Here is a 26,019-nt window from a genome sequence, read left to right on the forward strand (position 1 = left end):
AATAAATGAACGAATTGATAAGATGCAATACATTACCCATCTACATGTCGATATGATACAATTTTTGAGACTGCGCCAATAGTTATAAACTATATTCAAATTCAATTTCAATAAAACAAGAGCTTTGGCTAAGGTAAGAACAGAGAACAGAAAGGAATATTTTGCTATTCAATTACGTAACTACTATTTTACGACAAAGTAACCTGTAAGTTTCGATCGATCACTTTGTTTGTGCTCTATTTATTTGAGAGAGAACAATGGAGGTTCAGTAAAACACACATTTGATCGCTCTCACTGGCTACACCAGCGTTTCGCGAACAATCTGAACATATGAAAGATACAGTGATTTGTATCGACATCGATTACTCGATGACTTGAAATTGACTGGTGAATTTTACTCGGAGTCTCGAGTCAATCCACATTTGTGATACGCCGAGTCAAGCCAAGTCAATTTAGTAAAGTGACTCGGGTTAAGTCATACGAAAAAGGTGAGTCGAGTCTGACTGGAGTCAAGTCATGACTTGAGTCATGCCAACACTGGATAAGCGTTCCTGAAAATATGAGGGTATAACTTTTAACAATGTCGTAGCGTCGGGGATCTATTGTGACAGGATAAAAAAACAGATTCCGATATTTTCTTTTGTATCGTTAGTACTGTCCAATAAATATATCATTTAGTTCCATTTGTATAATATGTGATTGTCAAGTGATAATGCTTTTATTCTGCAGATTGCTGAAGGAGCTGACATTGCTCTAACAGCCTACGTACTTGTAAGTCTGAGTGAGAAGAGCATTAATTGCCCACGAATCGATCAAATCGATGCAATGAGGTGATTTATACTCAATATACCTTCCCAGCTGAGGGTCAACTCAAGATTGATTCTTATTTTGAATTTACTAGCTATTCGGTTTCACTGTCCCACAGTACAGACTAACGTAAATTCATGGGGTATTGTGCTTCGGAAATGCCGTTCTAACGTATATAACAGGATGGGAGAATTTGATCGATGTAGCAAGTTGTACTCTGATTCAAAATTGTGGAAAGTCTGCGATGTATGGTTCACGCAGCAGACTGGCGGCCGTTCATGTGCAAAGTGCATGGCTGTTCCCTATGTAACCTATTTTTTATTCAGTAATAACCAAGTGTAATATTAGTGCAGCCATATATACATATTTTTATCACAGGCCAGATCACGGATCGGCAACCTTTTTTACTCCGAGGACCGGTTTTGAAATGCATTTTTTTTCATGGATAGCTGGTTTCAACATTGAAAATCTATTCTAATTCATACACACATACACGGTAACGTCGGTATTTAATTAGAGCCTGGGGCTTGTGCGGGACAAGACGCCGAATTTACAACATGATGGCATCCGCCATGCGTTTTTCACGTACAATCTGTTTCGCGATTTCGATTTTGTTGCTGCCTGCACTACCAGCATTAACACACAGGTTTTGATTTACGATATTAGCGTGCAAGTTTGAAATTTTTATCAGTGATCTTAACCACAATAATTTTTGACCTTTTCTTCATTGCAAATCTATAAAAAATCTATAAATCCTTTCGCTAACCGCTAAAAAACTCCTTGCGGACCAGAGGTCGCCGACCGATGACGTAGATTGAGAAACTGAGTGAGAAGAACTATATAACTATTGCAAAAATCGCAGAACTTTGTTGAGGATTTCTCTATTATCTCATTATATCAATAAAAATTCACCAATGAAACTGCAGGAACACCTTTTCGTACTCCCGTTCCTCCATAATGTTATTGATATATGATTATACTCAGGTATTCCGATGGATCATTGACTGAAATTTATTTTCAGAAATCGAGCAAAGACATTCCTGGAAAGTTCGATCAATAGTCTGCCGAATGTCTTCACAACCGCACTCACTACATATGCTCTTGCTCTAGTACGATCACGAGATGCGTTGGTCATTGCCCAGCAAAAGTTGGTATATGTTTGATTGAAATAACGTATAACGTGCGAGCTCATCGCTACATCACCATGGATTCATGGTGTCATTGTCACGTCATAGTAAAATTTCATTCGCAATCAACTGTCCCAACAAAATTATAATTATTAAACATATAATTAGTTATTATTTCGATTATATCTAGAACCTTGGATTTGATTGCTTCCAGTGTTGAGATCAAGTCACTACCTTTGAGTAACGACTCATCTCGAGTCATTGCACATTTTGACTCGAGTCAAGTAAAGTAAAGTCAATCTGTTTTAGAATGTGACTCGAGTCAAGTCAAGTCAAATCATGAGTCAAGTTACAATTCAAGTCAAGTGGAATTTTCGAAGGATGCGTGATGATTCAAATTCATTACATTTTGCTAGATGTGGGAAAGACATTGATTGGTAATTTATCTTGAATCAAATGACTGACGAATATAAAGTTAAATACACATGCAAAAAGGGGTTGTATCGCTCAGGCAAACGCCGAACCGCTGATAAAATACGTGAGCCAAAATAGAGTGTAGAATACGAAGCCTCGAGAAGTTGAAACAATTTTATATGGTACAATACACTGCGCATCTACACATTCGTGAGAATATAAACGCATAAACTATATCCGTTCAATTTTAATCCTACAAAAGGGTTGGTTAAGGTGAGCTGTGCGCATTTCAAGCACTGGGCCGTCTAAGAAACAGAGAAAAGTTGCTATTAGAATAACAATTATCTACTGCTAGTACATCAACGTAAGCTGTGATCATTTCGTTTGCGGACAATGTATTTGTGATGTTCAAATGGAGGATCAGTGAAATGTACAATCAGTGGATGACTGGTTGCTCTCTCTGACACAAGTCACATCATCATCATCATCATTGGTTTATTAGCAATTTTATCAGTTCAATACACCACAAAAAATGCGATACAATGAAAAGACAGGAAGATGTCGAAGCGACAAGGAGCAGTCTATGGAATCTGACACCCACCTTGGCCTAGGCGATCTAAAGAGGAGGCATGCACACTGAATGAAAGTAAAGAAGATAGTATAGAAAAAAGAAAGCGACAATAAATAGGGCGGCATGTCATGGGAAGCGAGATCGATAGGTCAGTCGTGGTCCGGTAATCTTGAGGATGGACTGTAATTATTTATTAGTATAATTGATTGTATTTCGACTTGAATGTGGACATGCTCGTCGACTGCCGGATGGCCGGCGGGATACTGCTCCACACATCAGGAACGGCATATTTTATAGAGCGATGATCTTTTCGGTCGATCAAAAGCGCACAAGTACAGCACACGCGCGTCAATGAAGAAAAACTACCATATGATCAGGACGGAATATATTTACTTAGCACCATTTGATATAGTAACTTAACCAAGGGACATATTGACTACTTACGACTAGGGCTGGGCACTATGATTCGAGTACTCAAATCTGAATCGAGTATTAATTTTAATGATTCGAGTCGAGTAGTAAGAGGTGATTTTTTCGAGACTGATATTATACGTTTCTCACGACTGAAAGTTAATTTATCAATGAGAATTATCGTTACGGTACTAATATTCACTGTTGAAGCCTTGAAACCTTGATTAGCCGTATTGTAGCATACGAAACATATAGTACAAAGCTACGAAAGTTACTGGAAACAACACATTTCTGAAGTCATGGTCATCTCACAACATTGTCACCAAGTGCAATGAAATCGTTATGGTCGAAAAATACCAAAGTATCTTCAATGTGATGGATAACAGTCATTATATTCTTTGTGGTGGCATAAACGGTACATATTTGTACTTTGACATATTCCATTATATTATGACGTCATACTGAGTGATACTCGATTACTTGACTCGACTTGAAGCATATTACGTGATTCAGAATCAAATCACTCAGATACTCGATTTTGCCCAGCCCTTACGACCTATCGTTTGGATTACACTAGACCACAACATCAATTGCCGTATCGGTAGATTAAAAAAGTTCTACTTGGTTACCTCTTATCGTTTGTTACGATTATTTCTATCTGATGCCGAATACTATGTATGCGACTTGTTATATAACATCAATATTGCTGCTCGTTTGTATATTAGGGTTACCATATTTGGAAATCTGAAAAAAGGACACTTTTTTAACAAATTTTCAGACTTACAATACTGGAGTAAAACCCTTTTTCCCGACTTTGTGGTTGGTTGACTAAAAAAAGTCAATTTTCCGGCTCATCTCCCGAAATACCCGCCGGAACGTTACTTGAGTACTGATTTCCTATATTTCAGTCGAATTTTAAATTATATTTAACTAAAATTTTCAAAAAAGAGGACATTTGGTTGTCCTCTTAGGACAGTGGTTCTCAACCTTTTTGACCCCCTTAAGAATGTCACAGACCACGGATGACCCCCAAGTTTTAGATCAAATTTAGCTCAAATTTCGAGTAACCGTTATCTGTCTTGTGCAAATGTCGACCTTATGCTAGCAATAAAGCAACCATAATGCTAACATCCCAACGGATAATTTGATGGCATGGAAGGTTATGGTTGTCGAAGAGAGAGTTCTCAAATATGAAATTCGAAGTTATAAGTAGAGCAATAACTACTAATGGTATGTAAATCGCGCCAAGCGCGAAAATTTTGTTCGTTTAACTGTGGCTTTGCGCCCCCCTTCAGATGCTTTCACCTCATCAGAGTTTGAGAACCTCTGTCATAGAAGATTGTGAATGGTTGCACATCCTTCGAAGTCACCCTGAAGACATTACCCACTGCTTCAATTTATTATTTTCTCCACAAACCCCACAAAACGTTTCTGAACAGCAATATGTTTGTATCAGTAGACTTATTGGCAGTTAAATTGAGTTTGCACTGTAGGTTATTTGATTTCCGACGGCCATTTTATTTATGTGAGTCATGATGTTTTAGTAGTAATAAAAACAAACCGCCTCGTGATTTCCCAAATTAAAAAAAAATGTTTCCACCATTTTGCAAATTTAGAGGGCTCGCGGACCCCCTGAAAATGCTTCGCGGACCCCCGGTTGAGAACCACTGTCTTGGGACACTTTCAAAAAAGTCAAAAAAGAGGACAAATCCTCTTAAAAGAGGACGTATGGTGACCCTATTGTAAAGTATTTAGGTTGGATGAAAAAAGACTCGCTCTATCGGATAGTCTTCCGTAAGCGCTGACAACTCACGCTGGAGCAACTTCATGGCGATAATCAAGACATTCCGTGCAGGTTGTTGGAGACTAAGAATGAAAGCAACGATACAATTCACTGGGAGAGCTCGAACGAAGTGAATCGTAACATCGGGAATTGGCAAGGACGACGTCAGACGTCGATTGATGTCGAAGCCACAGCGTATGCATTATTGGCGCAATTAGAAATATATAGACCTGAAACAGGTGCGGACTAGTACACAATAGGCCTATATCTTTCCTTGTGGCTGAGAAAACAAATGAGGCTACTACTTACACTGTCCTCCATGGTGTTTCCTGTCTCCTGTACGCCAAGGGCTGTAAAGTTGGTTCACTTTCCGACCAGCTTCAACTCTGACTCCACACCAGGCCTTTACAATATACCGACTACGAATGTGATTCCAATGTAAATGACCACTGTTGTCAAAATGCCATGAACACCACAAACAGCATTCCTACCTGCCAAGATTTAACATTTTGCTGGTCAAAAAATTATCGCCCTAGTCCTTCTCCTGATATGGCATTATTTCGATACCAGTCATAAACAAACATCGATGTTCACCGTGATTTATTAAACGTAAGAAAGGATGACTATAGTATCTCCAGAGAAAACAGCATATAGCCAACTTATAAAGCCTCCCATCCACCTTGCATGTCGCATCTCACTGTGTTACATACAGTGGTACACGAATAGATTCTCTCTCTCTCTCTCTTTCTCTCCATCTCTCTCTCTCTCTCTCTCTCTCTCTCTCTTTTATCTAATAGCAGATAAGTCCAGCTTTGTTTTCCTGAGTTTATGTTTATGAGTCCATGCGTTTATCTGTGCGCTAATGGAAAATGTGGCTATTGCGGCAATATTGTATTTTCAGGCGCACCAGTTGGTCAAAGTGAAGCTGAAAGAATAAACAAAATTTATCGTTGGCTGGTAAATCAGCAGGACAGTAGCGGGGGATTCATCACATCCCAGACAACGGTGGTTGCTATCCAGGCAATGGTGAAATATGCAATTTGGATCGAGAATTTGGTGCGTGATAGTTCAATTAGTCAAATCAAGTAGGCATTGAAATATATATAAAAAAACGCTTTCTGAACTGTCGGATTGCTAGTTAATGTGAATTTCGTGCCTTTGAATTATGGACGCATCATGGTCCACTATAGTAGACCAGCGGTCGGGAACCTTTTGTATGCAGCGTGCCAAATATCTCACTTCCAAAACATTACCAACTGGCGTTCGCCGTACAAGCTAGCGTGTAATGGGGCCTGTAATGAGGTTTCCGAACTTTTAAATTCCAAATTCATGCTTATCTCTTAAATCTATAGAACAGTGGCCGGGAACCGAAGCCGAAGAGCCATATTGACCCTATATTTTCCATTCTAACTCCCGAAGAGCCATACCTGTCGATCTACTACTACGTCACAATTAAATAATCGTGACGTCATTGTAGCGCAAATTCGAAATCTCTGGATGGGATTCGTCGTTTGCACCATATTTTCTCTGTAAAAACTCGTACTAATCATACTGGTTGCCTTATTTGAGTAATGAGTTTGCGAAACTTGAGTTACATAGATCTTTTGTAATTTAGATATATTTAACTGTATTTCACTGAGAGGCATATGAAATTTTTCGAAGCTTAAGACAATGGCGTTGTTTGTAATTTGAATTTGAAATTGTGAATCATGTCACTTCCACGGCAGTTCATTTCTCGATGTAGATCTACTGCAATATTGACAAATTAGGCACTAAAATAAAAATTTCGAAAAGAACCATATCTTATGCCCAAAAGAGCCGTATATATGGCTCGCGAGTCATATGGGTTCCCGACCACTGCTATAGAATATACCGGTGATCCTTCACCATTTTCGGCTACGAATTGAAATCGGATCGTGTAATTGCAGGTTTCTACATTACTATAGTACGGGGGTCTCGAGCACCCGGCCTGCGAAAGCAATTTAGTGCCCCTCGTCGGCATACATAGTCAAGCTGGTCGCAAATATCATATTAACAGCCGTTACGTTGACGCCATGAAATCGGTCGTGCTGTTTTTATTGATTTTGTAACAGAACGCAGGTCATTTTAGAAATTTTACAAAGGGAACGTTTCGTCATTTTTTTTGGAAAAGTCTGGGAACCACTGTGCTATAGCGGCACACAGTGACATGCGGTGAGGTTCATGGCTGGAGAGGCACTGACCCCTTCCGCCACACACACACACGTAAAGTACCTGATAAAGATACACAAATATGTAAACAACAACAGCAAGCAAAGAGGATGGCGAGAGCGTTTTCTCTGCACCCTGTTAGCCGTTGCGATTCTTCATTCTAAAGTACATTTTTAAATATTCCCTTTGGTGAAATATTCAGTTATTTAATACAGATTGCTCAACGATTATTCTACTAAAGGTCCTAATGTCGGTTTTATAGTCTCTATTGCCCTTTGCTCATCCAATCTCTTTTTTACGAGATTGAAATGGACACTGTATTAGCAAAACTAAATATGTCACTCACACTAACATCAAATTTGGTTGAAGACATCATTCAGACTGTGGAAAACCATGGTTGGATTATTGATTTGATTAGGGATGCCAATTTCCTTGGATTAAGATTCGCAAATATATAAAACCTACAAGATTAGCTGATTCAGTTAGCGTCCGGTTTCTTAGCCATTAGGCAGCTTCTCACACAGGCTATCTACAAACTACTCCTTGCCATCTGTTTCATATATGCGGTGTGTTACAAAAACCTGGATTATGGCCGTGCTACAAGTTCAAGCAATGACTATTGCAGTCGACAACACCATGAAGGCCACAAACAACGACAGCGCAGGCTATATGTGCCTACGTAGCTCTCACATACCACGATTTAACGTAGCTATGGATGGAAAATACGGAAATGTAAAACAGTAACGGAATCTATTTGTTCCGCATTACGTATTGGTATTGGCCACCACTACTATACAATTCATACAACACCGTCAGTTTCTGAAATCGATAGCGCGTTTCACTGTGCTGCGATTGCCGGATTGTTAGCGGAGAGTGAGTGAGGCAGATTCGATTCTGACTTCCCTGGCAATTGTTTCTCGGCGCTGCCATTGTCCGCAATAAAGCCAAATTTCACACTCTTTGGCGATTTTGAAGGGGTTCCAGTGCTCTGAGATAGGTAATATTCGATTTTTCGGAATCGGTGCGACAATACCATTTGTAAGTTACCAGTTATAACGAATTCTGAGCTGTTCATGGTGAATTGCATTGTCACGGGTGAGGCACGACCCGCCCTTGCCTCACCTGTGCCTCACCTAACCTTTTCACGCTGCATTTTTGAACTATAAGTATGAAATTTGGTGATGTTGGATGGGAAAATATTCAAATTTAGGTCAATATCAATAGTCAATAGAGTTTTTCACAATTATCTTTACTCATCCAGGTTACAGGTGAGGCAGTACACCACTTGCTTCCCCTGCTCGACGTCACTGGCGTCACATTACCAGTCCACGATGATAAATCATGAAACATTAATGATTCATGACTGAAAATTGTGATTTCAAAATGCGCACAATCTTTCGTATATTTACTGGAACTCGGACTGACTCGATGGCAGCCGCCCCGCGGCGTCATCAAAAACTAGGCTATTGGCCCGCTAGCACATTTGTGTTTTAGACCCCTACTATAGTGCTACTTCGATGATTGGTAGAACTGGAGACGGGATATGTTAGACGACAGAGCTCTGACAAGTCATAGTTCGATGTTAGAAGTCATCCCATGTCATCCAGTTGGCTGGAAAAGGCCTCTACCGCCCGCGCTTCATTGACAAGTTTTCTTTGACCATAAACAGTGATATCACATTGAAGACGAAGGTAAGCAGGTTTAACGGGATAAATTTTCGTCAGCAACAACCAGGGTTGTAACCAAGTCACAAGGCTCCGAGTCACAAGTCAATCTCATTTTTATATTTTTGACTCGAGTCAAGTCGAGTCATTTTCAATTCCTACCGAGTCAAGTCCGAGTCCAAGTCAGCGAACAGAGGACCGAGTCCGAGTCATGGTATTATGACTCGAGTCCAAGTCCAAGTCATTGTGTTGACTGCTCAGTTTCCAGTTAAAGTCTTCCTAAACCCACTTTTTTAACTCTGTTTGGTGATATTGAATGGTTCGTATTTATAATATATCAAATTTCCTCATTTTTAGCAGTTTCTGGTCGCATTTTCAAGCACCAGTACCAACAAACGATATCCCAATACTGTGTTGGCTTCGAAATTACAATGAAATGTCGGTCTTGGCCGTCTGAATCTCGAGTCAATGACTTGCTTCGAGTCATGCGCAATGACTCGAGTTCAAGTCGAGTCAATACACAGATTGACTCGAGTCGAATCGAGTCATTTCCGTATTTTAAGAAAATGACTCGAGTCGAGTCGAGTCATCTGAAAATCGTGACTCGAGTCTGACTCGAGTCGAGTCATGACTCGAGTCATTACAACCCTGGCAACAACGTTGCGGGACTTCGGCGATGTCATCATTTCCAATCACTCGTAAAGAAAGCATGTGCCGACGTTGTAAAATACGTCGCGTGAGGTAGCATTTACCTTAGATAATTTCGGATGCTATCGTGTCTGTCATTTTTTCCCACCATATTGAACAAGGTTTTCCGTATGTTTCAAAGAACAATTGTGAAATTTTGAACCGTTTGTGTGCTGTATATGTGGTTTGTGATCAAGTATAGCAAATACAATTTGTATACAATTTTACTCAATAAAACTGTCTCTCCGTCTAAATATTTAGAGCTTATAATATTCATTGCCAGACAAACCTTGCCTCTCAGGTAAATCGGAATAATATCAATTTTAACCTATATAGACGAATCCGTCTATGAAAGTTTTGGCTATAAGCCGGCATTTTCAATTTTCTTCCCCACTTTTTCCACTGAGGACGATGATGCTGATTCAGCGACAACATTACATGTCTCTCAATATCTGTTGCTTATGTCGCCGCTGTTTTCTATATTGCAGGAACCGTATATGGAAGATCCCCGCCTGCAAGTTACCATAAGCTCTTCAAATGCAGCTTGGAATAGCGTTATGTTGCTGGATAGATCGCATAAATACTACAGAGAGACTATCGCTGTCCCTGAGCGCGTCATTAACGATTCACCGACAGTTGTAGCATCTGACATTACCGGTATGTCACGAGCTTCTGTATCATATATACCAGGGGTGGGCAGACCTGATTTTTGGGCGAGCTTCATATCAAAAGTCTGACTTTTGAAAGAGTCACAACGCAAAAATTCAAAAATACGGATTTATTTTGTCACAATAAAATGTGGGCTTTCGAATGAAGTTTATTATTTTGTCGTGATGCGGTGCGTCTCCACTATAGGGCTGCAAGGGGTTTGGAATCAGGCTAAAATGACAAAGTGCGAAGAAATTCGTTCAACTGCTGCTGAGCATTTAGAGAAAATCACAGCTCGATAATATTATTACCGCCTAAGTCTGTCTTCGTTGGGTAACACATGGCAACGTATTGGTGTGCGGTTTCTTTATAACGTTTCAAGTTACTAGCTCTGCAATTATTGCGCGAATCTTGACAGATAAAGCACAATGGCGGCCCTCCATTATCATTAAACTATTCCTCTCAACTACGTCCTCATTCTGTTTTAAAAGCTTCATTTTCCTGTTCATACTTTCTTTTCTTGCAATAATAGCTCAACAACATTTTTTGGCCAAATTCTGCAACTATTGCTAGCCTTCGCAGTACAAATGGAAGTGCCGTATTCACCATTGTGGCCTGTGCTAATTATCAAGTGCATTGTTGAACACGATGGTTTCTCATTGATTGATAACCATTGACCATGCACCATTGTTGCGGGTGAAACGTTCATATGAAGTTGATTCGAGAGTTCAATTGCAAAGTTCTTACCGCGTAGTGCCACCTTCCCCTAAATTTTACAAGTGTTACGTAAACCATAAGGAAGGAAATTACACGAGAACAATACGCATATGGTTCATACTTGATAGAGATAGAATATATCAATTTATAATCCTGCTAAACGTCTTTTGCAAACTGGCCAAACTCATGTGTAATCATAAAAGAGGCACGATCAAAGGCTAAAAGAGCCACGCGTGCGGCTCGAGAGCCCTAGTTTTCCCGCTCCTGATACATATATATCTGATTCCAAATGGGTTTTTATGTTTAAAATGATGTGGGTTCACAGGGATTTTTGGTAGTATACTGAATCGGAGCATTATCTAATGCAGGGGCCTTGAACACGGTTCTGCTAACGGGCCAGTTTCCTTGCTACTCGCTAAGTCTGACCCGAACCAACCGAGCAATTTTCATTTCGTCACCAAGTTAGCCCGAGTCCGATTAATTCTACCAAAGGCCACGTCTAAGTCTCTATTTTCATTCACAAATCATCTGCGGGTCACATTTTTATATCATATAATGAAGAGAATATGAGACGTAATAGAAGATAATCAACTGCATGCACTCTTAGCAAAAGAGTGTATATTCACGCCGAAAGGTCAGAAAGAAATAAACAAAACCTAACTCAGAATTATAAGTCATAAGTCCTACGTGGATACGTGCATGCATATACCTTCCTACGTTCCCAGGCGCATTCATAATTTGGAATAAATGTTGTACTCGATTTATACCGCGGTATAAGTCTAAGGAAGGTTCACGCTTTGGATTCGTGTGCCATGGGGGTATATTCACACCCATGTATCGGGGGTGATACAATGGGGAAATACACACTCTTTTCGCTAAGAATGTGGTAGCGACTGAAAGTGATGTGATAGTGAAGATTGATAAGTTTTTTCAGGAACTTGAATATTGTCAAATATTTTAAAATCCAAACTTTCGACGTGGGCCTCACAAAATGTGCGCAAGCGCTCGCGGGCACCGTGCTTGAGATGCCTGCCCTAAGGGATTGCGGGCTCTCATTTAGTACCATCGGCCTACCTCTCAGTCTCATCAATGATAAATACAAATATTATTCATTGTTTCAGGCGTTGGCAGAGGGGTCCTGTCATATCAATGCACATATAGAACAACTGCGCCTGATTCGGAATGCGATTACGATATAAACGTCGAAACTGAATCCGAGGATAACGGTTTTCTGATTAAAGTATGTATAAAAATTTTTTGTGTGACATCCAAAGCTGTGTTGTTAAAATTCCTGTGTTCCAAATCCGTGTAGTCTTGCGTTGGAAATTGTGCCTGATCAGTACAGTCTTTTTCAGTTGAATATAACGAAGAAATCTCCCAGCTATTCCCGTATGGGAATAATTGATATCAGCTTAATGACAGGATATATACCTGTTCCGGGTACATTGGAAGCTATTAAAAGACCACTGGATGGCGTCGGTAAGATCAATCATTGTCTAGTATTTTCATCCATTGTATCCATTTGCTATCGTCCGAAAACTTTCGATAGAAATCCAAAGCAGTAGAACACGGAGTAGTGTGTTGAGGATCGCTATCGTTTATGACATTAAATATTGTACCCTAATGATCTGCTCGGATTGAGTATGAGAAAGCGTTGATGCACAATGTTGACCTTTGGCACACACATTTCAATCACTTAATGAATGGAAGGCCATTTTGGAGGTCATACATATTACCCCAAAATATTAGTCAGTTGATAGTTCGTACTTCGTACCTTGCTGTTCCAAACAAAAGCATCACGTGACCGCAAGGTTTATAGTAGGCCTACATCATAAGCTACTGTTTCCTGAATAGTAAGGTCGCTGAAATCTCACAAGATTGATCATTCTTTCAGATATTAGACGACTTGCAAAATTAATTCAGAAACTAGCATTGCTCAAAAGAATGTACAAATTGCCTGGACTTTGTTAGGCAGGGTGGGTCCAGTGAATGCTATAGCCAGAGACATTGGGATATCAACTATCAGGAGAGACACGGCTGCACATCAACATGGTAGCTCCAGATCTTGGAGTCGATGAGACAGCTCAACATTTTTGCTGCGTTGCGAGATAGCACATAGTGGAACGTTCAACAGCTACAGCACCAATGGGTTGCGAGTTTGAGTCCGGCCGAGGTTGACTCGTTAATTTCTACGTATGTTTTGGAGGGTTCCTCTGCGCCATGTGATCCGCGAACTTCGTGTCTTATAAAGGCCTAGAAGCGGGCCGTGCTACATGTCCGTAAAAACGGAATCATAATAAAGAATATTCGCCTGGTATAAAATGACCAATGTAGTCGAAACATCCTGAATATCAAAATTGACAACAACAGCATGTTCTTACTTTTCATTCAACCGGATATTGATGGATATGTTACTTCACTCTTCGAAATCTTTTCCATTCTAAGCGAAATCTTCTTATGTCCGTCTGAGCCTGACTTCCTATTCAAAATCATCCCAAGTGGCTATATGGCTGCTAACCGTTTTAATCTGTAATATTTTCTCTTGAGATCCCAATTTCTCTGGCTACAGCAAGCCAGAACTCCGTTTTATAATAAAGGCGAGACAAGATGTTTTTCTTCCACCAGTACCTTTCTTTGAACCATTCTACTTTTTGGATGAATTTGAAAGCAGTCGTAATTTATTGATATTGGACAATATTGTGCGATAGCAGTGACCTTACGGTGGTGTTATGTAGCCAAACAGTACAGATTTTATGACGTAGCCTACTCACTATAAGCGTTGTGGTGACGCCATGCTTCTGTCGAGAGCAATAGACTACGAACTTTTGCAGATTATACATGAAAAGTGTTGTTTTGTCGACTGAGTGTTAAGATTGTTTGCCTGCATTTTATACATTCCTTCTGTAATTACAGTTGATGAATACGAAATATCACAAACAAACGTTATTATTTACGTCGAAAAATTTGAACAAAAGCCTCTTGCACTGGGATTTAAAATGACAAAAAGCGTGGATGTTGCAAATCCGAATCCAGCACAGATTCATGTCTATGACTACTACAATCCTGAGAAGGTATGTTTACTTGTGAGTCGCGACCTGTCTAGAATTCACTTCACTCTGCTATTATGCAATAAATATATGCATGGGAAATACTAGCATATTTTGATGCTCTTTTTTGATGCAATTCATTGAATGTATATAATATCTACCCATACTTATTGGGGAAAATATGGAACCGATATAAATAGAAATGGAAACTCCTCTCTGACCGTCAAACCTTCAGCCGAAAACCACAGATATTTTGCTCGCTCACAGGTGGGTGAAAGCTTTACCTACCACGAACATATCCTGTAATCTCCGACATCTCCAAAAACTATTTATGAATGTTTAAAAGTTGTTGCTCAAACGAGCCAGCGTATCCCACCCGGTGTGTAACCTGACACAGGACCTGGGGACTGTTGAAAGATACGCTAAAAAACTGAAATGCTCTAAAGTTATTACATAAGCTAGATGAGAACGTTTGGTAGCTATGTTCAAGAAATGTAACATATTTACTCAAATGTAGTCATAAAATGCCGCCTCAATTCTGGCTGATGGTTACAACATTTGAGGGTAACTGCATATTCCCCATAAATCGACTGAAGACTTCATTTGTTTCTGAATAAGTATTCAACGCATGGAGGTAGTGGAATGTATAACTATAGCCCAGTGGCTGCTGTCTCCCTCCAGTGCCCCCTTCCGAACATTGCGGAAGGCTGGCGTCACCCATATTTAAAGGATTGTGAAAAAACAATTGGTAAGAGGTCGAAATCCCGCCGGTCTCTTCAGGTTGGGACTATCTAGTAATCTAATCTAATCTAGTAATAAGATTACCGAGCTGAAATCTCTGTAAATGCCCAGTGTCACATAAAGGAACTGATCCCTGCTCCGCACTGCTTTGACGTAATATCAGCCTAATTTCAAACACCTTGCATCCCTGGTGGAGACGCATCGTTTGACGTATCACCACACAATAATAAACTTCATTCGCTAGCCCACATTTCATTGTGACGTAATAAATTCGTATTTTAGAATTTTTGTGTTGCGGCTCTTTTAATACCAACCTTTTTGATATGCGGCTCGCACATGAAGCAGGTCTGCTCACGCCTGCTATATAGTAAACAACAAACTCGCATTCCTGCCAGAAGAAACCAATAAATGAAATTAGGGTTAGCCGTATTTTACAGGTCTTCGCCTTGCAGAAACGTCGGCATTATCATATACAACACGTCTAATTAATTTTAATTATTGAAGATTCGTCGGTCGGCAGTATTTATTTTGATATTTCACCGGCCCGCAAGGTCAAAAAGGCTAACAACCAATAACGATATAGTAGGGATGTATTCCCAGTAGATAACTTTAAGCATAGTGCTTCTTAACCTCTTCCGATCGGCGCACCTTTTCGAAAATTGTCTAGGTCTGGCGTCTCCTTGTAGTAAAAACAAACAATGCCTAAGAGGTCGAAGTCCGGTCGATCTTTTTGAGATGAGACATCACTATTTGAAATATTTCGCTGTTGAATCGTGCTCAAATAATTACCGATATAGTAATTGTATGTGGCATAATCCGGATCAAATCAAGGTTGTTATAACAACCATCGGGTACGGGTCCTGGTTCGAGCCTGGTGTACACACCACGAGGTCATCTCTGCGATTAGCAATACGAGGAAGTTGATTGTATTGGGCTTTGTTTTATTGCTTTGTTTGACTACAAATCAACTGAGAATATGTTCAACAACTTTGATGACATTAAATTTAGTCCTGCACTCAATTATTAACTTTAACATGAATGCATTCCAAAAAAAGCAACCATATTATACAACATTTATGTGAGGTTTTCTGTCAGATCATTCATTACGATACAATGAATAAGTATTTTGACGATTTGGTTTTGTTGCTCTCAAATACAAGTATATATACGGTAGTTAATAATTTTGGCTAAAATCCTTCGAAGATTTTTTAATGTACACAGGGCTCTCACTCTCAAAAGTGGTATACACTACAGTGCCTCTTTCTTCGATTTCGACAAACACACTGTGCGATCCCTGATACAATAGCCTACCTGTAGTTGGAAACATTTTGTGGAGAATAACCGGATCTATGGCGTAACGGGCATAATGGGGAATTGCGATCTAAAAGCACGCACAATTCATAAAACACTATTTATAATAAACCACTGCATTCATGAAAACATGTTACAAACATCTTCGATATATATTTCGCGCAACTCGCGTCTAAAAATTTTCGAGATTTGACAGATTTTGTCGAATATTAATTTGTAATTAGATCTCAGGTATATATGAAACTATTGGTCTACTATGTAAGCACTATCCCAACTACACCATCTATAAGTTTCAGAGTACTTCACTCATATGTATTTCCAGAGTCGATGCACCACCCTCTACTCCGAACCACAACGGTCTCCGTCAATAAGAAGCTATTGCACTAAGCGAAACCAGTCTGGCCGTTCAACTGGTCGCCCGATATGTAGATGTATGGATGGTGGCTGCCCTACGTTCAAGTAAATATATTATCGCATTGAAAGTCTGTTTTTTTTTTATTTTGAAAGGTGTATGGTCAGGCAGATTTCTATTCGTGTAATTTTTATTCAACTGGTAGTCGGATATGTTTTAACATGGCTGCAATTCAAAAAAATCCTACGTTGAAGTCACGGGAACCTCCTAGGCCAATAGTACACCCGCTGATCTGAGCACCCTCGATCCCTCTGGTTCTCGGCAGTTGTAAACAGACGGGAATATGACAGATCACACTATATTCAGCAAATAAATTCGCAAGCAGTCGAGACGTTCGACGCATGATATATTAACAATGTCCATATTGTTCGAGATACAGCATCGCCATGGTCGCCCGGCCGAGTCTAGAGATAAGTAGTTCTCCCCGTGTTGTGGAGTTGCGAGCTGCGCCGGGCTTCTCGAGCCGAGAAACACTGCAGTCTTTTTATTTAGCCGTCCGAGTGATCAAGCTATGTTTGCTGATTGCAATGACGACGATTGCTGGTGGGGTTAGGGGCTATGAAAGGGAGTTCAATAAAATCATGGTTGTAATCAAGTCACAAGGTTCCGAGGCACTAGTCAATCTGCCATTTATAGTTCTTGCTCAAGTCAAGTCATTCTCAATTCACCACCGAGTCAAGCACAAGATGAAAAATTGTGTTATAGACCAGTGGTTCTCAACCGCCGGTCCACGACGTCTTTCCTGCCGATCCGCCAGTTATATCAAAAACTTTACCTTAATTTGAAGATGCATTATATTGCAGATTTGTCCATTAATAACATGAACAAAACATCCAATTTTACACTGATTCAGAACTTCGTGAGATTTGACTTGAAGTTCAGGACGTGTCATTTGACGACATGCGAGGGACTAATAAAAGCCAGGGATATCTAGTAACTAGATATCCCTGATAAAAGCTGACTCACTAAACCGTGCAGTTTGCACGATCATTCGCTTTCGATTCATGCATTTTATGCAGCACCCCGAACACCTAATTGGAGCGAGACCGAGCTTGAAAGAGACGCAAAATTATTTCGTGAATGAGAATAGATTATAGAGTAGGCTTTTTTTTTGAACTGAAGCTTGATCCAACTTTCGTGTCCAATTAGTGTCTCTAATTGTCCTAATTATTGGGTGCCCTTTCCCGAAAAAATTCACATGATTTAAAAAAGAGACATTTCGACGTTAGCTAATACCCCGCTACGACGCGCAAACACATAATGAAGTTTATGTGCTAACATAGGACTCACAAAAATGTGTCAAAACATTCGGCAGCGAGAAAACATTGGCGGTGAAAGGACTGGATATGTTGAGCAAAAACTTCGATATTGTCCCACATATGCCTAATTGTCCATTGGCGCCAAAAATGGCTGGGAACTAATCTCGATCTCCTGGCAATCTGTACCCCACAGGACGAACGCCCTACCACAAAAAAATATTGGCCAGTGATGAAATACCGATTTGGAATCGGTTGGGCGATTTCAATATCAACTCACTATATAACAGACAGTAGGTCACGAAATAAAAACATGCAACGAAGTAATTATTCCAACAGGCCCACCCGAATATGTATAATTATAATCATTAATTACGTGCCTGGAATTTTTCAAGACGACACCTCACTCGGCTCTACCAGAAATTCTGATAATTCTGGACGGATAAAAAAGATTATAGAAATATACATTCAATTATAAATATTACTGACCGATGCAGTCATAAATTATAGAAAATTTTCCAGCTTCGAGCGATTAGGTTACATAAACTCTTTGCCTACACTGGTTACTATGAGGGCGTTTTATTACCTAAAAATCGGATAATGTTGACCTAAAAAATCTAAATTTTGATTTTTTTTACCAAAAAAAACTGAATTTTTACCATATTTTGACCTCGCGCATGTATATCAGGTGTTTTCGCACGTAATGTTAAAATTGTACTACTTATCTTCATTTCTTGTTGGAACTGTCTGTCCTTACGAAGTAGTTTGGTCCGAAAAAACGTTTTTGGCTCAAAAACTGAGAAATTTTTACATGAAAAACGACTATTTTAACGAAATCTGGCCCTATGAAGAATTCAATGAGTTTCATCACGTATTATGGTAGAAATAATTAAAATTTGATGTGGTACAACGAAAGATACTTTCCTACATTCTCGGGTAGAAAGTGTCTGTCTGTCCTTACTAAGTAGCTTGCCAAGAATGGAGAAAGAACGTTCAAGATCAGCAGTTGTTGGCTGACAACACTGAAGTTGTACGTACGCTGCTGGTGACTCATCATGTTGCTTTATTCTGACAATGTTTTCACATCACAATTTTCCAGCGTGCGCTTTTAGATATCAGAACCATGCAATGCCCAAGCAGTCTTGCTTCAGTTACAGGATATTGCGGTACGATGACCATAAACCAGTGGTTCCCAAACTTTTTCGGTGTGAGGGCCAAATTTAGAATTTCAGAGTACGGTCGGAGCCGCACGAATACTACGGCTATGAAACGGACCCAAACAGTCATCATGGCTATTTCGGAGTAGTTTTATTGCCTTGGCGAGATTTCAAAACTGTACACTGTTTACCGCTGCTTATCTGCTGCATTGGGTGTCCGTTGAGTGAATCAACTTTTCTCGCCTAAACGCGCGAAGCGCGAGAAATTTCATTAGTTTAATGACTGAATCCGTCAATATGATCGGGAATTGCATGTATTGCTATCAATTTTCATCCTGTCTCTGTTCACGTAATCTGATTTACCAGTAGAGCTGAGTGAGGTGTGTTTGAAAAAATATAGGCCCCCTCAATAGTAAATAAACATCTACGGGGGTATACCCGTTGGCAGGAACGTAGCAGCACTTCATCAATACCCCGGGCTCCCATAGGCGGATAAACTGACCCCGCATCACGTTGTTCGCTTCTGCCACGAAATTAAACTTGTACTGTTGAGTGAGACAGCGCGACGCGCGAATATTTCGATAATTCATGATAAAATCAGTGAATAAGATCGGGAATTGCATGGTTGTCCATGGTTGTCTTTGCCCATGTAATCAGATTTACCGGTAGAGCTGAGTGAGGGGTGTCTTTGAAACTGCAAACCCAGTAAAATTAAACATCTTCGGGCGGGTGAACCCATAGGTATGACTTCTTTACATGATGTTATTTCGTGACCCCCTGTCTGCTATATCAAAAAATGTAGAATTGCCCAAACCTACTAAACTGAAAGAACACGATTTCAGATAGGTATTTCTTCACTGGCATATAATTTTCTTTCCTGCGGGATGGTATTTGTCTTGTGAGGTTCAGATTGCCAAGACAAGAACATTCGGCGCCAGTTATTTAGGCGCCTATATGGACAATTAAACCTATATGTATTTTGTATATATAACAAAGTTTTTCGTATTTCGAAGTTTTTGGTCAGTGTAAATGCAGTCCTTTACGGCCAAGGCTTTCTCGCTGCCGATCGTTCTGACACATTTCTTGGAGTCACATGTTATATGGCCTAAAACTTTATATGTCTTGATGCGTTGTGGGGCGGTCATGGCCAACGCTGATATGCCCATTTCTATAAATCTTGCGTATTTTTTTTTGGGAAGAGTACCCAATAATCAAGATATATGGCGAATTGAAATCGCGCATAGCGCGAAAATTTTTTGAAAAAGTTGCACAAAATTTTCAAAAAATACTATATAAGTTATGCTAATTAACGAAATAAATTTGGGCCCCCTTGAACCTCGGCCCCCCTCCATTGGGAGGTTTGGGCTGCGGGAGTTACGGCCCTGACTATAGGACTACCAATTATGCTGCTTTTAGCCGGCTAAGCAGTATGCATCCCGGCGTATTCAACCGTGAGTCACGTGTTGCACATCTAGTTATCATAGGTTTACCATACGTCCGCTTTTAATTTGATTTGTCCTCTTTTCTTTATAACTGTCCTCGGAGGACACCCAAATGTCTTCTGTTTTGATGATTTTGGTTACATATAGGGCCAAATTCGACTGATATACATTAAATCAGCACTGTAGGAACGCTACAGCGGCTATTTCGGGAGCTGGACCGGAAAGTTGACCTTTTTCTTCAGTCAACCACCTATTAATGTGAAAGAAAAACTGTATTTTCGGGGAGTTGAGCCTCTTTTTCTTTTTTAGTCAAGCGACGACGAAGTGGGGAAAATTTACCATTTTTTCAGGATTTTCCTTCTGTTTTGAAAGTTATCAATACCTATTTATATCTATAGCTACTGCTCGTTCAACTGGAAAGTTAGAGCGCATTACATTGAAACAGCAGTGACGTAACGTTAGCAGTCTATACTCACAACTTTCCTACAATTCTATAATTAAAAACTACAGGGGCCAAGCCAAGCAAGAGTATTTTATAACTATGAATTTTATTTTTTGTCATAAATCGATTTCTTAATATATTTTGGGGGCCGCAAGAAGGCTATCTGGGGGCCGCATGCGGCCCTCGGGGCCGCGCTTGGGAATCGCTGCCATAAACCATGTCAACTTATTTGCTTCATTTGACCGTTTATGATTCACAATAAGCAGACAATGGGCCGTTTACAACGGTAGGCCTATAACGTAGGCTGCAAGCTGTAAAATGTCAAATGATAAGTTCACCGACACTACAAAATCTACGATACAAACGAAATGCAGAGGTCAAAAATAATTTGAATTTGTAAGCAATTTTGACAAATTTTGTCATGTCAAAAAACGCCCTAGAATGAATGTACTCACAAGAACTGGTGAAAACAGTAGTTGGGAATACCACCCTGTGGGGGACCCACGACCAACGTGTTTTTTGGGGTGGGATGACGAAGTGCTTTTTCGGCCCGTATTTTGCTGATGGCAATGGAGAATTATAGCAGTTGTCAGGTGCTTTCGTGCGGCGCATTGTATTCGTAGTAGCCACTGTAGCCTATGTCTGGTGGTAGTGGGCAACGCATAAGGTAGCACGACAAGTCCTTGGTTAGTCGCCGAAACGCTTCTTCGCCTCATTTTGTGACGATATGAATAATAATATTCGAGTTAGCTTTGTCGGTTAAATCCACGGCCATCGGCACGAAAGACTGTGAACGACTCTCGGCGGTAGCACATTGCTCTGGACGGGGCAACTTTATCTCGACTCAGCAGACTCACTATCGTAAAATCGCATGGATGCCATCTTGAACATACTTAATTCGATCAAAACCCTCAAAATGTGACTCTCTAGCACCATATACTCGCAAAGAAAGTGGCATAGGCCTACTCTACATTTTTGGTTATTTTCAATTTTTTAAATCCATCGGTCCGCCATGTATTTTTTGAAGTTTTACCGGTCCGCGAGGTGAAAAAGGTTGAGAACCGCTGATGTAAACAACATTGTTAGAATGAAACAATACTGTGTGTCACCAGCCGTGTACGCACAACTTCAGTGTTGACAGCCAACAAAAAACTTCGTATGTTGAACGTTCTTTCTCCATTCTTGGCAAACTACTTAGCAAGGACTGACATCTTTCAACCCGAGAATGTAGGAAAGTACCAGTGTCTTTCGTTGTACCACAACAACTTTTCATTACTTCTACCATAACGCGTGATATAACTACTTCATTCAGGTCCAGCCTTAGTTAAAATAATGTTTTGCGTCAGAAGAGTTTTTTCTGGACAAAGTACTTCGTAAGGACAGACAGTTCCAACCAGAAATGTAGATCAGTAGTACAATTCTAACATTATGTTCGGGAACGCTTAATTTACATACGTGAGGGCTAAATCTTTTTTGAAATCACGTTTTATATTCAAGAAATATCAAATTTTTGATTTTTAGGTCAAAATCCTTATTTTTTTAGGTAAAAAAGTCACCTTAGTCATCAGTAACGATGTACTTTTACTTTTTAAGCTACACAGGTATGCCCTATATCAGGGGTGTCAAACATACGGCCCGCGAAGCAATTCTGAGCTGATTGGAAATATCTTGTATTATCCAGCACATTTGTAGCAAATGATAAGATATATTTTGCAGGAAATACATCCATAAAATATTCCCTCAAGACAGCAAATGTCGAACATTTCCGTGTTCGTAGGCAAAATTACAACCACCGCACTACGGCGTTGTGGTTTCACTCTAGTTGCCACTCAATTCGTTAACATTGACACCCGATTTGTGAGCTTGTATTGACTCGACATTGCGCATGACTCGGACCAAGTGATATGACTCGAGACTAGGACGACCAAGACAAATATTTCATTGTAACTTCGAAGAATAGTAAAGTGGATCGAAATATATACAAGCTCACAAAAATATATGTTAGCCTACATTCATATTTAATTTTGAATATATACTTCAGTGCAGCGTTTTAAGTAGGCCTATATGAAAAACGTCAATTTGAATTATACCTCGAACATTGGTGTATTACCCCTTTGGGGGTAATTCCCCCTGGCTAAGAACCACTGATTTACGTAGAAATTCTGGAGTCGGCTCCAGTCAGACTCCAACCCGCAACCCATTTGTGTAGTAGCTGTGATACCAATACACTATCTTGCTAGCAGTTGCAACAACAGGAAGTCTGGCTCGCTGGTTTATGGCCTATTTTTGTATCTCTCTTAGCGTAGAAATAGTACAGATGCAATTATTTATTCACACTCGTTTTCGCAATTCTTTCGCGGCTCAATTGTTCGATTTGAATCCGTCCTTTGAACCAAATTGAGTTTGTCACGCCTGTCGTAATTAGACAGCGAGCCCAAATTATCTCGCGACCAATATCGTTCACCAAAAAATGATGAAGGAGAAGTCTTTTGCGTCATGATGACCAACTCACGTATGGTACAAGGTTTTGTTCGGTCTTTCATATCAGTTTTCCCATATTTCAGGACAAGAGATCAGCAAATAAAATCAACCAAGGCGCGCCTGTTAAATGAAGTTTGCTCCAGGTAAGATTAGGAGAGTGTTCAGGTAGCTAATCCCAATAATTCTTCCTAATCGATATTAAATTATGGATTCATGCTGAACCTATGACAGGCAAAACGTACAAATCGAAACTATCTTGCTAGGAATTACGTCGCTGATATCAGAGATTTATTACCATCGTCACTGGTACGCTATGGGAATCCCATGACTGGACAAGAAATGTGTTGACAACAACGCTGCCGTATAGGGCACACCATTGACGTAGATCAAGCGGGAGAATTTATACGTTTGTGGGTCACCTAAATTGAATTGACGGATAACAACGAGCCGGGGAGTCAGAAATTTGACAACCCTGAAATATAAACTATATCAGTGGTTCCCAACCTGGGCAATATCACCCCCAGTGGGTGATTTTGATGAACAGGGGGTGAGAAAATAACGAAGGGGTTGTATGCGTACGAAGAGGGCCATAGGGGGCGAAAATGTTCGAACGTTTATATTTGACTGGTCGACACAAAATGCAAGTGGAAAACGGGTTGTTCTGGTTCTGCGTCGAAAGTTGACTGAAGAATGGTGAACTCCCGCCCATTTATACGCGGAGACGGATCTTTCGATACTCATGTCGAAAAAATGACCCTTTTTAGTCAATTCAACGGCGATCCTAGTTTAGTTGTCTAAAAATTTCCCGTTTATATGTCTTCGGTTCGGTTTGGTTCCGAAAATATGGGGGCCAAAATTTGCCTCGACCTTGATAAGGGGCGATGAGTCGAAAAAGGTTGGAAATCACTGGACTGTATCTTCAGTGTACTCGTCTATTGCTAAGCATTGGGGAAGGTTTTTACAATTTTGCAACTTTTTTTACAACATCTGGCAACTTCCTAAATACTCAGAAGTTTTGTAGTATGGTGTTTTTAGGTGTTTGGAGAAATCTTATACGGCAGCATTTTGCAATTTTTTCATGCAACTATTTGCAACTCTTTTCGATTTTGCATGCAACTTTTTGTAAGTTCTTTCGATTTTTTATGCAACCAACTTTTTACTGGAAATATTTGTCACGATATGTAAATAGATCGCTTGCTTATTTCAGTGTCGTTTAAATTTGAAGTCCTTTCTGATTTTTTTCATTGGGTCAATTTTTTCAGGCTACGGATTTCGTTAAAGTAGCTGCTACAGTGGACTATGGATACATAACGATTCGAGTATCTCATACCCGAACCTTTTCAAGGAACTTGTCCATAAATGCAACTTTTTAGTACAACTTTTTAGTGCAACTCTGTGAAAAATGAGTGCAGCTTTCCACGGATTTGACTCCAACAAATAGGCTACTTGCCCTACGTTATCATAATTGATTATATCGTCAAAGTATTGGGTTTATATTACTGCCGAAATCTGAAGTTGAAAAGCGTTGAATAAATCAAAACCAAGAGGTTCCTGGTATATGAGATTAAAGTATAATAGCTCGTTGTTGTTGTTCTTGATGGTAGTATGCTATTGTGCATAAACTAGAACCGTGTAAATATTGTAAATATTCGATATTCTGACTAATAATTCATTATTGGTGCCATCACTGAATTTAGAAAGTATGCGTACATTATTCGGATTAATGGCATCGACAAGGAAACTATGCCACTATACGTCAAAATGAAGTCTACAATTTTGGAAAACCTCTACAACAGAGATGGTTGGTGATATTTAAATTCATCGTTGCCAAAATCTAATTTTCTGATTCGTGCACAGTAAACAGAAATGACGAGTCGGATTCGAATGCAACGATCATTATTAGAAATGACTGTTTCGAAAATGCATTTAACGACAAGGGGGTGAGTAAAGAACGTGGTCAAAATATTCAGCTTTCCAGCTTATGGAATTCAGTTTCTTTACCTAGGAAGGAAGGACGTAATTTATTTTTGTCCTTGATCTTTTTGCAGCATATACACCGACTCATGATACACATACACACGATTAATGCATATGCATACCATGGGTGGATGATGTGCATATGCCGCTGGACAAGGAAGTGCAGATATAGCCTTTACGGCTTTCTAAGTCATGCACCAACCCTCCATGCTATCCTAGTAATGCATGAATGCCAAGCAGGGAAGTCATGGATACCATTGTTACTAATGAGGTCTTTGGTTCGACCCGGCCGGGGATCGAACCCACGACCTACCGATCAAGAAGCTGGACGCTTCACCATTACGCTATCTAAGCGGCAATATTGATTAAGTCTACTTTTTCAGGATCAGCCGTTTTTCAGTGTCAACAATGAATACCTGGTACGTGGCATCGCTGTCGAGACAAAGGCGTCTTCTGGATCAGACACGTATGTTGTTCTATAGCAGTGGCGGCCGTCCAATATGGCAACTGGGGCGTTATGGGGCGTTGCCCCATCCAAAATTCTGTGTTATTACCATGGTTTACCATATACAGACGCACAACAATCAATATATAACGAGATTACGGCAAATTAGCACTATGTTATGCGTTTTTGCTTGTAAACGCCGAAGCGGGCATACCTTACTCGCGCCCCGGAAGCGCTCATAACAAGCGTCTCCTGTCTATTCTCTTGAAGACGCTCACAATGAAGAAAC

General features: G+C 40.0%; 1 protein-coding gene across 2 annotated transcripts in view; it reads left to right on the forward strand.

Moving 5' to 3' along the window:
* The window catches only part of LOC145442453 (A.superbus venom factor 1-like), a 160,987-nt gene that overhangs the window by 129,518 nt on the left and 5,450 nt on the right, over positions 1–26,019 (forward strand). Inside the window, exons 29-41 of one of the 2 annotated variants that reach the window (XM_080320365.1) lie at positions 730–830; positions 1,829–1,954; positions 5,186–5,352; positions 6,015–6,169; positions 10,143–10,311; positions 12,141–12,259; positions 12,375–12,498; positions 13,933–14,090; positions 16,441–16,577; positions 23,392–23,451; positions 25,006–25,109; positions 25,166–25,248; positions 25,669–25,751. In XM_080320365.1, the coding sequence (XP_080176491.1) occupies positions 730–830; positions 1,829–1,954; positions 5,186–5,352; positions 6,015–6,169; positions 10,143–10,311; positions 12,141–12,259; positions 12,375–12,498; positions 13,933–14,090; positions 16,441–16,577; positions 23,392–23,451; positions 25,006–25,109; positions 25,166–25,248; positions 25,669–25,751 (1,586 nt within the window). Of the gene's footprint in view, positions 1–729; positions 831–1,828; positions 1,955–5,185; positions 5,353–6,014; positions 6,170–10,142; positions 10,312–12,140; positions 12,260–12,374; positions 12,499–13,913; positions 14,091–16,440; positions 16,578–23,391; positions 23,452–25,005; positions 25,110–25,165; positions 25,249–25,668; positions 25,752–26,019 lie in introns of both variants that reach the window. The other variant, XM_080320364.1, reaches the window with a different exon arrangement.

This window comes from Botryllus schlosseri, chromosome 7 (genome assembly GCF_051294905.1).
Source record: "Botryllus schlosseri isolate E-star chromosome 7, Bs_hap1, whole genome shotgun sequence".
NCBI classification, from domain to species: Eukaryota; Metazoa; Chordata; class Ascidiacea; order Stolidobranchia; family Styelidae; genus Botryllus; species Botryllus schlosseri.